Raw genomic sequence first — 13,697 nt, 5'->3', positions numbered from 1 at the left:
TTAAAAAAAATAAAACACGCTCCGACGTGGAAACAAGACTTTATTATCGTTTGAGTTTAAAGATAAAAAGACAAGGCTGATAAATCCAGCATGATCTTCACTTTGTGACGTGTAGTTAAAAGTTTAGTACAGATTAGAAGGCAACTAAAACATTAAGCTAAATAATTTCATTGCGATTTAGAATATAAGGTTTAAATCCAGTCGTATAACTCCCTTTGCCACTCTAAGGTCTATAGGAAAAAAACAAATCTTATTGCACAATTTCTACTGAATGCTGAGTTAACTCTTAACTTGAATATGAAGACAGGAGTGCTTTAACTATCTGCACAGAATGGCCAATCTGATTATGGCATGACTACTGCTTAATTGCCCTGTTTCAGAAATAGAGAAGTGCCTGAAGGGTTGAGAGAAGAGATCGCCTGAGTAAAAAGTAACCCTCGAGCCCCGAGTTATCCCTTAAAGCGGGGAACAAACCGGGCGATTCCTTCGAAATGAAAAGAAAAGCTGCATTAAGCAGCCATCTCATACAACTGAAGAGTTTCTATGGTTTTGTATTGTATATTTTTTATTAATGACAAATAAACTTTGACAAAAAACTCTGAACATGAGCTTGTTTTGTTACATTGCCAGCTGTCAGTGTCTTGATTTGAAAAGGCTTTAACGCGTTAATAAAGAAAACAGAGAGAACAGAAACAAAATAAAGCAGCTAAAATAGAACAAAGTTAGAGCCGAAGTTCTTTCAAACGGGGGTTTTGCATTCTGCTCAAGGACTAATTTCTCACTGGAGGGGGTCAGGATGAAGGCATTTCATCTCCTCTTGGTTAGTTTGGTGGGGTTGTACCTAAAGACACACACAGAGTAAAGAGTGAAACATCTGCCCGCGTCAGGATGGGCTTTTAACATTCCTCGTGGATCCCTCCTGGTTGCGCTCAGAGGCATTTTGAAACAATAAAAACAGCTCAGACGAAGCACCGTAAAACTTGGCCGATGTTTGAACAGCTTAAAGCAAACAAGCTTCCTGCGAACCACGTCTGGAACCTTGCTCCGATTCAACGAAAAAGACAAAAAAACCAAAAACGAACTGGATTATTTTCTTAGCAGCAGAGTCTGTCCTCCCCTCCGAGTTATGCACGACTGGCTGAGCATGACTCAGTGATCAAACACCTCGGCCTTGACACATGAAAAAAAAAAAAATCGATCTAAGACCGTCTCTTTCCTGCTTAGTCAAAGAAAACACAGCGGCCTCAGCTTACATCACCGGCGCTACCCTGACAACCGCCGTGACGCAAGAATTCCTCTGCTCTGATTGGTTCACACGAAGCTAAAGTGGTCATAGTTTTCAGGTAAACAAGCTGGAAGCGCCTCACTGTAACGGTTCATCGTCAGCTTTGTAGGATCCTGCAAGGGGGAAAAAGTTACAACAAAAAAAAAGCTCCTAAACCCACCTGAACAGGTCGTCTCCTATGGTCTCGTCCCGTCTGCTCTGACGCTCCTCCTGGGAAAAACACAAACTCAAAATCACAAATTCCACACGACGAGTAAAGACTAAAAATGTCAAGCGCCAGTACCTCGACTGCATCTTTCAGCCACTCATCCAGATCAGAGTTTTTGCCCCTGTTGTGAACCAGAAGATCAGATCCTCCGATGATGTGCAGGGAACCATCCGCGCCCGGGACGCGTTTCTGCGGCACGGGCAGGGAAATTTAAAATCAAAGGACAAAAACACACGAGCTTGTCTTGTTAAAAGTCATAAAAACATCGATAAATAACGGAAGAAAAAAAGTTTATGCTAACTGACAAGGATCGGTGCTTCAAAGATTAAATTCTATGATCCTAACTTGTAACTCATCCTCTCAGGGGCCTGAGATGTCATCTTCTTTAAAATAAAATTAAACTATAAATGAGCAGATTTACCTCTTCTGAAGATGAGAATATCAACATTTCTTTAGCACAGTCATTATTTATTGAGATTTAATGTTAAATTAAAATAAAAGAGCTGGTTTCTTTGTGTGTGACATTGTTGTCTGACCTTGCGGAAACATTTGAAGTTCCTCCCATGTCCGTTCTCCTGAATCTGCTTCGGTTTGGTTGTCGGAGAAGTCACTGTGAGAGATCTAAACTCCACCAACACCAGCTTCTTTGGAAGGCCTTCGTCAAACTTTGACTCCTGAACATAAATCAATAAACTTTGGTCATTTTTCTTTTTGTTTTAAATATGAACAGTATGATCTCTGAACGGTTTAAACACAGCGGCTGAATATCTTTTGGTCCTCTGCCTCGTCCCCTTCCTAACTCCAGGATGCTGAATCCTAATTCTGATTTCTTTCTCTGCAAAATAAACCAAACAATTCATTTGTCCCATAAACGGATCTCTTTCCCCTCTACTGGAAAAATACAGAAAACATCAAATATTCATCTTCACGGCTGCTATTCTAAAGTTCAGGCTTTAAAAGGATGAGATTTGGTTTCATATTTAACAACAAACAACCAAAGATTTCTTCCAATAGATTTAACTATAATATATTTCAATGTTTCTGCATCCCAACCTAAATCACGTTTATCCCTCAGTTCCTCTGAGGAGCAAAGATTTTTACACCTAGCCTGCTGTGAGACGTCCCACAATTATTTATTTATTAGTTTTAGGCATTTTAGAACTAAGATTTTAGTTATTGGTAACATTTTCAGTATCTGTTGCTTGAATTAAATTACAACCGAGCCTTTTATTTGTCAAATCTATTGTTCTATATTTCATGTGTGTGCATTTGCCTCCCATGAACCAGCACACAAGTTTTTTATGAAACTTTCACAAAGTAATCACCGGATGTGCGTCTACAACCGATTAACCTTTGGAGTCAACCCGTATCAAGATGGCTGCCACAACGAATCAACATCAGCCAACACAAAAATGGCTCCAACTCAGTCATTTTCACACATATTGAGATAAAATCTGGTGTGGTGGTAGCTGAGAGTCATTCCCATCACATACTTCAAGTGCTAACAGATCACAAGAGGTCTTTGTCTAAAACTTTAGCTCGCAAGACTGCAGATAATTTGTATTCCTTCTAGGAACGACAAATTCATAAAATTTACAAATCAATTTTATTTTTACGTTTTGGAAATAATCTTTGCCTCTTTGTAATCAGGCCCGACAGTTTCTGTCCTCCGTCCTGTCGTTCTGACATGAGAGTAAAACTGAAAACTGAGTCGAAGCTCAGAGATCGATTCAGGTCTTAGCGGAGAGTTTCAAACCTTTTTAACACTCAGCGTCCGCCTTTCTGCACTGTGAGGTTCAGAGAACAGACACGAAGACAAAAGGCAGAAGCTTTTTCCATGGGACTTACCTGAACCTCCTGCTTGACCACAACAGGTTTAACAGCTGCTTTGGCCTCATCTCCTGGCTGGGAAAGATCCACCTGGAGAAGTTCTTCGTCCTGCGAGACGAGAGAAGTTGACAAAGAGCGTTGAACTTGAAACCCGATTGGATCAAAAACTGTTGCATAAACTTAAATATCCTGAGAGTGAAACTGTTCTCACCTCAATAATAGACGCTTCATCGTCTTCAAACGGTTTCATGTTTTTACTTGTTCCAGCCTCGGCCAGTTTACTCGACTCGTGTTCACCTCTCGGGGTTTCTGCTACCCAAATCGGCTCGGTTTTAACTGAGACTTTGTGCCGCTCAGACTGTTCACTCGGGTTCTGTTGGACGCTCGAGTCTTTTGTCAGGTTCCCTTCTGGCTTCTGTCTGCTCGTTCCATTTTCCCTCTGATGGAGCCGCTGCCTCTTGCTTAAAGACTCGACAGTACCTCGGTTCTGTTCAGCCAGACTGTGCACCTTTAGCTGCTCCTGCTGGCCCTGACTGCTGGGCACACTGTCGTCAAAGCCATCTATGTCCATGGACATAATGGACTCCAGTTCCTCCATCTTTATCTCTTCTTTCACCTCCTTCCTCTTCCGACTCCGCGGTTCCTCTGAGCGAGCCTGTGACCGCCCGACAAACGAATCAGCGAGCGACTCGAGGGGCGTCTCAGACACGGCCGGGGGGCTTCCGGCAGCGAGGGAGGGCATCTCTTTGGAGACAGAAGAGGTGCTTGAATCCTGCGCGGTGACGGACGATGCTGGGGCGGGTCGCTTTGGCTCCGACATCACAGCTGAGAGATCATCCTCCAAAGGTCTTAAACAAAAAGTACAGAGAGAGAGAGAGAAGCGTACATTCACACACGCTTGAATTTAAAAACCAAAACCATATTTTTAAGTGTTTTAATACCATCTAATAGTGTTAACACATTTTATTAAACAAAATATTCCAGCTTTTCTAAAAAACGACCAACAACATAATTTCCAGCCATTAAGAATAAAAAAAACAAAAGGATCTTTTAGTCATTCGGTGCGTAAACTGTTAAGGAAACACGAAGTGATTCACCAATACAAACCTAAAGGCATATTATTGACCGCTTCAGAAGGTTATTTCTGTTCAAATGTCATTTAGACCAGTGACTGAAAAACCTTTCAGCTTCTAACACACAAACGCACCAGCAGCAGTGACCCAATGGGTTAAAGAGTGCAAACATTGACAAGAAGTCAAATAAACAAGTATTAAATCACAGTAAACAGCATCAACAATGCTTACTTTTATCCATTTATATCTGCTGTTTTGGTATAATTAACACCTGCTGCCATAAAAGGAGTGAGATCATGTCTGCTTGTTAGCAAAATATCCCATAAACCACTGGATGGACTCTCAGAAAGTAAACATCTGTATTTTATCTGATTAACTTTAGGTGCCAACCTGATTCAAGCTAAGCAACCTTATCAAACACATAAATGGTCAGTTTTACAGATATTGAGCTAAAATTTGGTGTGGTAGTAGCCGAGAGTCATCCCCAACACATCCGCCGAGCTCCAGACCTCTATTTAAAACTCAGCAGACGACATGCTATAAAATAACAATCGTTTCAGCAATCATCTTTAAATTTAGTTTGGTGTCTGGAAATCATCTCAAGACCCTTCACTTGGTGTTTCCCGACCCACAGTGGGCTTCCGACCCCAGCTTTGGAAACCGCTGCTTTAGACCACGTTAGAAATGAAGCATTGCTTTATTTTTGAGTCTTCAATTTGTCTCAAAAAAGTCACAAACTCTGTGTATTTATTTTAACAAAGAGAATTTATCAAGCAGCGCATGTAGAAGTGGACGCTCCTATAGATGCTATTAATGACCTGCAGATAATTTGTCTGGTCAGATAAATCTATCTCTGAGTGTACTGAGTGAATTATTTTAACTTGGTAAAGGCAAAACAAAACAGAACAACTTTTCAATAATCAGACGGTCACCTTTTCTTGTTGACAGGCCGAAAGAAGGAGGTCAGAGTGGACTGTTTCTGTGGGGAGGTCTGCGCAGACGCTTTTAGCTTCTGAGGAGACTGTTTGTAAAACGAGGCGTTGACGCCACCGCCGGTCTTAGAAGCGAATTTCTGGGGACTAACATCCGTACGGCCTCCAGCTGAAACACAAAGCAAGCTGGTCAGAGAAACAGCATCAGCATGATCATGGAATATTCAAAAATAAAAAGAGAAAAGACGATTAACTAATAAAGCTTTTTCCTTTTTTGAACGTAAAACCAGCTTTGAGGAAGTTATTTTTAAGAAACATTGAATAATTTTAAATGTTTCTATTTCAATAAACATTTTTTAATGTGCTCATTTAAAATTCATTATTGATAAAAACATTAGCAGAGACATGAATGCTGTTTCTTACTGTAGATGACAGATAAATTTTAAGTATTTTAATGCAGTAAAAACTAGAACACGTCAAAGTTTTAAAACTTAAAAAATGAAACAGTACATCATGATGTATCAAATCAATACATTCAAACAGTATCAGCACAGGTTTGACCTCATTCAAAGTTTCAGTTCACTGTAATTTAGGTCTTAATAACAACAAACAACTCTTTGCTTTGTGAAGATTTATATAATCTGAGTTCTGTGTTGAAGCAGCTGGTTTGTTGAGTTAACTTATTATAAATCTCCACCAAAGGAAGGAAAAATAAAAAAATGTTAAAATGATTCCAAAGTAGGGTACAATTAGAGCCAATATCAATTTGTTTTTATAGAATAGAAAAAAATAAAATGAAAGCTTTATTACTTGTTTAGTAGATTTTAACGTCCACTTTCAGATCTGTTTGTTTTAGATGCTGCAGTTTTCTTAAATCATTTATAACTTTAACGCATCAAATGGAACAACATGAATTTATAAATTGGATAAAACAAGCACTTTTTAAACAAGGCACATAAAGAGACTTAAAAAAATAATAATGCTGTCATTTTACAAGTATGACCAAGTAATAAAACACACAATAAGAGTTTGAAAGGAATTGTGTCAATTGTTTAGTCTTGTGTAGTGAGACGATATAATCCCATAGGACACACACTGATTTTGAGCTGAGGGAGAAAACGATTTTAATTTGTGAAAATGATATCTTTTTTCCACATCAGTGAGGTTACCTGTTAGTTTAGAGTCAGGTCTCCTCCTCAGAGAGTCTCTGCTGTCTGCAGCGCTGAACGATGAGCTCGCGGTGTCAGCCACCACTGAGGGATCTGAGAGTCTGGATCCGCCGAACCGAGCCGCGTTCTGGTTTTTCTCTGGAGTTTCTCCGACAGCTACCACCCCGGTCACCTCAGAAACCTCCACCCTGACGACAGAAAACAAACATAAAGTCCGGAGCGTGACACATCGCAGCGCGGGAGAGTGAGCAGGCGGTCGTCTGTACCTCTGCGTCTCCTCCGTGTTGGCGGCGTACGCTGTGACGTTCTGAGATGCTGCAGGTAAGACGGTTTCATTCACAGCTACGTTCTGCGACAGCGAAGCACCTGGGATTCTGGGTGTTATGTTTGGTGTGGAGTCTAAAACACAAAAACAATAAAAAAGACAAAAGCTAATTACGTGACAGAGAAAAGAAAAGGAACAGCTTCAGTGATTTTCTGTGCAGTCACCGACCTGAGTCCATCAGACAGGATGGATTGCAGTACTTCTCACAGGATGTGTAGATGGCAGCCAGTCCGATTTCTGACTCTGGAATGACTCGACGGCCCTGTCTGTATTTATTGGTCAAAGAACAAAGAAGAAAGTCAGTCACTTCAAGAGCAAAAACACCTTCTAAAAGACGTTTTGACCAAAAAATACAAGAGTTTGAACCTCTGAAGGATGCTCCTCACAGAGCTCGCCCACTCCACGGACGAGGGAGGGAGCGGATTTTGGGAGTGGCCCGTCGTGACATCGACCACGCAGCTGTTCGGAGACTCCAGCAGGTCGCGAGGAAAGAAGCCCTCCTCCAGCAGCTGACTCCTTCCACCTCCGAAAGTCACTGCTGCACTCAGGCGCTTTAGCTGCCAACAGGAGAGCAGAAAGTTAATCTGTGTGCAGGTTGATAACAGGTCAGCGAGGTGCCAAAAACACATTACAGCACGAATAAATATGATCCCGTGTTCTTGATTTTTGTACCTGCATCAAAATGGATGATGTCAGTTCTCCTACAGTTCATAAGAAATGGCTGAAATGTTTTTACACGACACCAAACTTTGTAAATGTAAGACGGCACAAAACAGGAGAAATGAGTTGATGTATAATTCCGGCTTCAACCAGGAAATAAAAAAAATGAAAATAGTTCAAGAACAGATTTGTTAATTATTTAGGTCATTTCAACCATTTAAATTTGAGAGTTAAATCAAATCTACAGTATCTGGTTCAACATTGGGTTTTTTTTGACCAATAAGGCTGCAAACTGATGTAAAAATGATGCATCAGTGTCAGAAACACATAATTGAAGGTATCTGTACTATTTATGAAAATGTGGAGAACAAACTGAAGGCAAAACCTTTATTTATTTTCATTAAAATAAGCGATTCTTAGAAGGAATGCGACTCACCTGCTTTTGCCTTGAATGCCAGAGTTTGAAACAAATATTTTGTGTGATCTGTTTGTGTTCATAGTATGTTTTGGGGATGACTCTTTACTGCTACCACACTAAATTTCAGTTTAATATCTGTAAAATAGACTGAGCTACAGCCATTTTTGTGTTCACTAAGGCTTTTCTTCCAATAATTAATTTGAGTTTCATTAAAATCTATCCAGTGGCTCACAACATATTTTGCTAACAGACATCAAAAGCAAACACAAGCCTTTATAGTATAACCACCTGATAATAACCTCCTGTATTCACAGTCTCAGTCTAACATCGCCCCTGAGTTTCAGTGTGGTGGTTGGGTGAAGTCCACCAGCATCCTGTCGGTTTATAACCAAGTTTTCTCACATACAGCTACTCGGTTGATGTCAGGAGAAGGTGTGAAACAGCTCCTATAGAAACGAGCCCCTCTGCTGCAGCAGTGACTCACCCAGAGGACTGACTGGACGCCGAGGAACATGTCTCTAAGAAGATCGCATCACTTATTTTTTTAACCTTTCTGAATAAAAGGCAGGACAAAGGATATTAACGTCACCGTGACAAGGCTTCCTTCTGTATCCATCATGACTCGTTATGCTGGATGAAAATAACTCCTGCAGACTTGCTATCTTATAATTACCCAGCTGTAAATATGACACTGTCTTGTAGTCATTTGTGCGGGATGAAAATGATAAAGGATTGTCACAGATGAATAAATAACAAACCTGTTTGGCGGTGAGGAAAAGGAAGGTTTTTCCAGTGAAAAGCTGTTTGCGAGCTGGGATTGTTCCAAGGTTAACGTCTTCTTTACTCAAGCTGGGCTCATCGACCTCTGGGAGGAAACTGAGAAGCAAAGCACAGGTGAGATAGCGCAGCCGGTTGGGTTCGGTGAGCATAAAAGAATACAAGCTGCGTCGTACCTCTCCGCTTTGGGGGGCGGCGATTTTTGCTGAACGGCGCTGGTGAGCTCTGAGAAGAACTCCGGCTTCACGATGGGGCGACAACACAGCAGAGCGGAAATAGTCTGATTTAAAAACAGAAAGACAGCGATTCAGAGCATGAACACGCAGCCAGGAAGACGCACGGCACCGGCGCTAACAGGGACACGAAGCCACCCTGACCTTTATGGTGACTTTAACCGTCGGCATGGCCAGGTGGGTGCAGTCGTGAGTCCAGGTGTTCACCAGCTTCCCCCCCAGAGCCGACAGGGCCTGAGTGAGCGACGCCTTCCCGGCATTGTCCAAACACGATGAACACACCACCGGCTTCTGATGCAACACACTGAGGCAGGAATCACACACACAAAAACATTATCAGGTACATTATTTCAGAGCACAGATGATTTTATTTTTTCCTTTGCTACATACGTGAATTTGCTGTGAAAAACCCCAAACGTAACATTATCTTCTGTTTTCAGGATAACCGGCGCTGTTAGACTCTGGTTGTTGACAAACGTGCCGTATTTGGAGGAGTCTTTAAGAGTCAGGGTCTGAAACACAAAACAAAAAAAAAGCAAATGAAGGGCAAGGAAATCCATCCGTCAAAACGTCCCGCCTCTTTCCAGTAAAAACAAACCCTTTTAAAAGCTCTTTAAAAGTAAAAATAAAGATTAGGTGAATCATAAGATGAAAAGAATGCAGTTACAATGTGAACGTAAAAACAAAATGGAGAAAAAACAAACAAACTAGAGCCTAATAATAGAGAAACAAATATTTTAAAAATTCTAAGATAAACCAAAGACATAATCTTGTAGTTTAATGAATTATTCAATCATGAGAAGAGTCAAATAAAAAAATGATTAGTAGTTGGTGAAAATTTTAAATGTTTTAATTTAAGTCTTTGCAGAACAACAAAGTGTGGAGTAATGCATATTTTTATTAAAATAAAAGTAAATGCTCAACAAAAGTTGCAAGAATTTAACCTTTTTTTTTTTACAAGAGAATAATCTTTCTGTAGTTGTTTACATAACTTGGTGATGTTTTTACATTTAAAGACGACCGCACCGTTTTATTTTTATTTTATTTTATTTTTTAAGGTTCTGTAAAGTTCTCAGTGCAGGGCTGGGGGAACAGCGCCACCTTCTGTGTCAAAGTGTAATCACACAAGAGTATGTTCTCATTTTTTGGATTCCCTTGTTCTGTGCGCATCATTGCTACGACTGTGCGACACGCAATGAAAATAAATATTCTGTTAAATAAAAGCAAATTCCTCCTGGAACATCACGTCACCTCAAAGAAAATATACGACACATTTATTGTGTTTTTCACCGATTTTTATTGTGACTGCAAATAACAATGAAAACTGATCCTATTTTCATCCAACATCAGAATCCAAATTCCTGTGAAAAACCAACACGGTAATATTAAATTCCTGTGAAGCTCAAACTGTTGTTTGCAGGATGACGTTTTTTTTTCCTAAGAATAATTCAGGTGAACTGTTGGCTTGTTGCTGTGGCAGGGAGAGTTAGTCGACTGCTGTGGAGTTAATTTGGACCAGATTTTTGTTTGCTGCGTAAACACAGGCGTCACTCGCTCAGCACACAGCAGACTTTCCAGACTTTCCCTTAAAACCAGATAACATCTGAGTATCCAGTTGTAAAGTCATTACCTCCGGGATCACACTGAGCATATGGCTCCAACAGCAAGAGGTGAATTTTAACTGCAGGAAGTCTTCATTATTTAAACAAGCTTCAAGGCTGGTAAAAACTGAGACTAAACGAGGAAACAAAACTTTATGATCTCATTCTAATCTACGCATGTTAATGAGGACTTTATGCTTGACACGGCGAGTGAGAGTGAACGGCTGTGACTCTGTGAGAGATCCCCACAGGGATGAGTTCTGTCTCCGCTCCCGTTCATCCTCCACACAACCGGGCCGTCGCAGCAGAGAAGGCAGATTTTAGTTTAATGTACGTAGATGACTCCGTTAGCGTCAGTCTACTTAACGAAAACGAAACGTGCCACGACCCCTGTGGGTCAGAACTTTGTTCAGTGGCATGATTAATAATTTTTGAAGATAAACATTTCAAAATGAAAGAACATGAAGCTGTTTATAAAAAAAGGGAACCAGGATCTGTTTTGCCTCAGAAAACTGTCATACTTTTTCCCATCGACAAAACTCTGCCGACCGTGTTTTATTGTGCTTCTGTCTAGTGTTCCGGTTCTTCAGCCTGTCTCCTAAATACAAGAACTGTCTGAACCAGATAGTGAAGTGATCCAAACTGATAAACTGATGGGAGAGATGCAGCTGAATCCAGAATACTCCAAGCAGGTACCTAAGACACCTGGATCCACCTTAAAGGACGTGTCTCATCAGCTGCACTGGGACATCTGTCCCCTCCTGTCAGAACACAGATACTAGCAAGGCCACCTGTCTCCTCCCAACCCATCTGTCCTCTAAATGTTCTTAACCCGTTAAAGAACGCACTGCAGCGCTGTAGCTAACTGGGTCATTCATTTCTCAACTCAGATGAAATGAAACATTTTGTCACGGACATCAGCAAAGAGCCGAGCGGGAGCTGGCCTTTTGGACTGCTTCGCTCAGGTGTTATCCACGAAGGAATAATCTGAAGATTCAGAGCGATTCCTCAGCTTCAGCCTGGCGTAAGAACAGGAAGTTCCAGGAAGTTAAACACAGAACTTCCTGTTGCTGCCTGTTTAAGAATTGTATTCATTTAGACCAATTCTGATGATGAGTTTTTGACAATAAATTGTAACCAGTAGACCGATTGTAAAAATTCAAATTGTGTTGGATTTGTCTTTAAAAGATCTTTCTAATGAAACCAAAATATGTTGCGTTTGATGAGGTTATAAAGGCCTTGTTACAGACACTTATGCTGCGTTACATTTACATCGGAACTCATAACTGGAAAGTCGGAGTGATGTATTTTCCCACTCCACCGCGTTCCAGTTCTCCCGCTAGGTGACAGTCAGACACAAGATGGACACACCTGCAGCAAAGCGTTTACTTTCTTCACAGTTTCAGAATATGAAATCTTACTAAACAGATATGTACTCCACTTGTGGAACATGTTTTAATACTTGCTATATACACATTAAAAAGTACTAGTTGTGCAGTAGTTACACTAGTTCAACAGAGTTGACTGACTGACTGCATTCATCATCGCTCATTTAAAAACACAGATAAGAGAAGTCCATGTGATTTTTGACATTTGTGTTCACACATTCAGTTCCAACTTTCTCCCACCTGCTCTGCAGCACTGAGGTGAGCATGAACTCTGCTGATGGACTGGTCGTTCGGAAGAAGGATGTCACAATTCTTGCGCCCCACTGTGTACTCTTTACCGGGGAGGAGATAGTGGGTCTCACCTGTGAAAGCACAGACATCAGAAAAATGATTCACTGATGCAGTAGTGGTAATAAGTAGTCATTTTTAAATACAAAAAATACTTTAATATGGTTTATTATATCCCAAAATGAGTCCCTACACCTTCAAAAAGGCATGACTACTCCGTTCAAGAGCATTTTCTCAATGTACAAGAAATTTTGGCTCCTTAAAACTAAAAATATAAAGCAATGAGTGATGACTCAAGGCCTCCTTTGCACAATAATATAATGCAGTCTTTGCATTAAAATGTGATTAGTTGCATTAAATTGTTAATTTCACGATAGAAGTTCCTCAGACCCTCTCAGCCTCTTCTTAAACATAATATATTCTAAATGAGACCCTTATAAGTGCCGAGCAGAAGCGTGTCTGCATAACTTTTAAACTTTATCAAGCCGTAAACTTCGTCCCGTTAGCTGCAGCGAGCTAGCTTAATTTTTTTTTTAAATGTCCGCCATGAAGGAAAAAAGTTACCTCCCGGCTGCTGAGGTGTCAGTATCCACATGTTTCGGTCTTTCGTTGTCTTTTCATTGAGTGCAAGAAAGTGGGAAAAACTGCAGCATTTCCACAAAAACAACACGATGAACACCCACTCGCTGCGCGCCACCAGTGACGTCACAAGGTTGCGACAGCCTTTCAGAATAAAAGCGGAAACTGAGGCGCTGACCGTGCTGTCGTTTTTAGTCTTTAATATCAATCTTTTTACATAGTGCATTTCTGAAGGTAATATATTACAGCAGGACTGCTTATGGTGGCTTTTATAATAACAATACAAGAAAAAATATAATAAAAAATACAATAAACTAAAATATTCAAGTTTGTGTGCTAAGCCCATTTAAAACAACTGATGTTGACCAAATGCTGTACATAAAATTGTTTTTAAATAACACGTAATTATATGAGCTTAAAAGACAGTGAAAGACATAAAACTGAAAGTCACAACATTAATAAAACAAAAACAATAAAATAAAACAAAACTACTTTTCTGTGTATCAAAGCCTTGGTACAATATTCATAACATGCACACATTTCCCCTTCTTTTGCTCAAAACTATCCAGTATATAAAGTAATTACAGCTTTTCAAAGATTGTGAACATCTGGAACAACAAAAGTACATCAAATCAAGTTTTACAATTTTGCTCAAACAAGCAGGTCATGTGTTTCATCATATTAAATTCACTTTTTAGTACTGGAAATTCTAAATTCCAAATAAATAATACTTTTTTATATATAGTTTAAAATTGAGTCTGTAAAAAGCAGGCAAATCACCAGTCAACGCACTTGCACAGTACAAGTATTTATTAACTGTTTTAATTTTAAGTAACACATTTGACAATGTTAGAAATTATTTATTAGGCCACAAACTCTTTAGTTACCAGAATTATTTAAACTGATATTTATTTAACCAATACATACCTCA

At 40.0% G+C, this 13,697-nt stretch overlaps 1 protein-coding gene across 1 annotated transcript; it reads right to left on the bottom strand.

Annotated features, from left to right (window-relative positions):
- Nucleotides 1-23: 23 nt before the first annotated feature.
- Nucleotides 24-12,917, bottom strand: nbn (nibrin). Its single transcript, XM_017425105.3, has 17 exons — nucleotides 12,752-12,917; nucleotides 12,140-12,261; nucleotides 9,301-9,422; nucleotides 9,055-9,214; nucleotides 8,854-8,957; nucleotides 8,659-8,776; nucleotides 7,189-7,379; nucleotides 6,991-7,088; nucleotides 6,764-6,896; nucleotides 6,498-6,685; nucleotides 5,329-5,497; nucleotides 3,535-4,171; nucleotides 3,342-3,431; nucleotides 2,030-2,167; nucleotides 1,569-1,682; nucleotides 1,446-1,495; nucleotides 24-841 (listed from the first exon to the last, which is right to left on the bottom strand). Exons 1-17 carry the CDS (start codon nucleotides 12,780-12,782, stop codon nucleotides 808-810), a joined length of 2,499 nt encoding a protein of 832 aa, XP_017280594.1. The 5' UTR covers nucleotides 12,783-12,917; the 3' UTR covers nucleotides 24-807.
- Nucleotides 12,918-13,697: the final 780 nt, after the last annotated feature.

This window comes from Kryptolebias marmoratus, linkage group LG16 (genome assembly GCF_001649575.2).
Source record: "Kryptolebias marmoratus isolate JLee-2015 linkage group LG16, ASM164957v2, whole genome shotgun sequence".
Lineage (NCBI taxonomy): Eukaryota > Metazoa > Chordata > Actinopteri > Cyprinodontiformes > Rivulidae > Kryptolebias > Kryptolebias marmoratus.
The sequence above is the reverse complement of the archived record's forward strand: the minus strand, read 5'-3'. Positions and strand labels throughout refer to the sequence as shown.

Coding starts and splice junctions, on each gene's coding strand:
- nbn (XM_017425105.3), bottom strand. CDS start 12,782: ATGTGGATACTGACACCTCAGCAGCCGGGAG. Junction 7,089..7,188: donor GTGAGGAGCATCCTTCAGAG/GTTCAAACTCTT, acceptor CAATAAATACAG/ACAGGGCCGTCGAGTCATTC. Junction 6,897..6,990: donor ATCCTGTCTGATGGACTCAG/GTCGGTGACTGC, acceptor TTTGTGTTTTAG/ACTCCACACCAAACATAACA.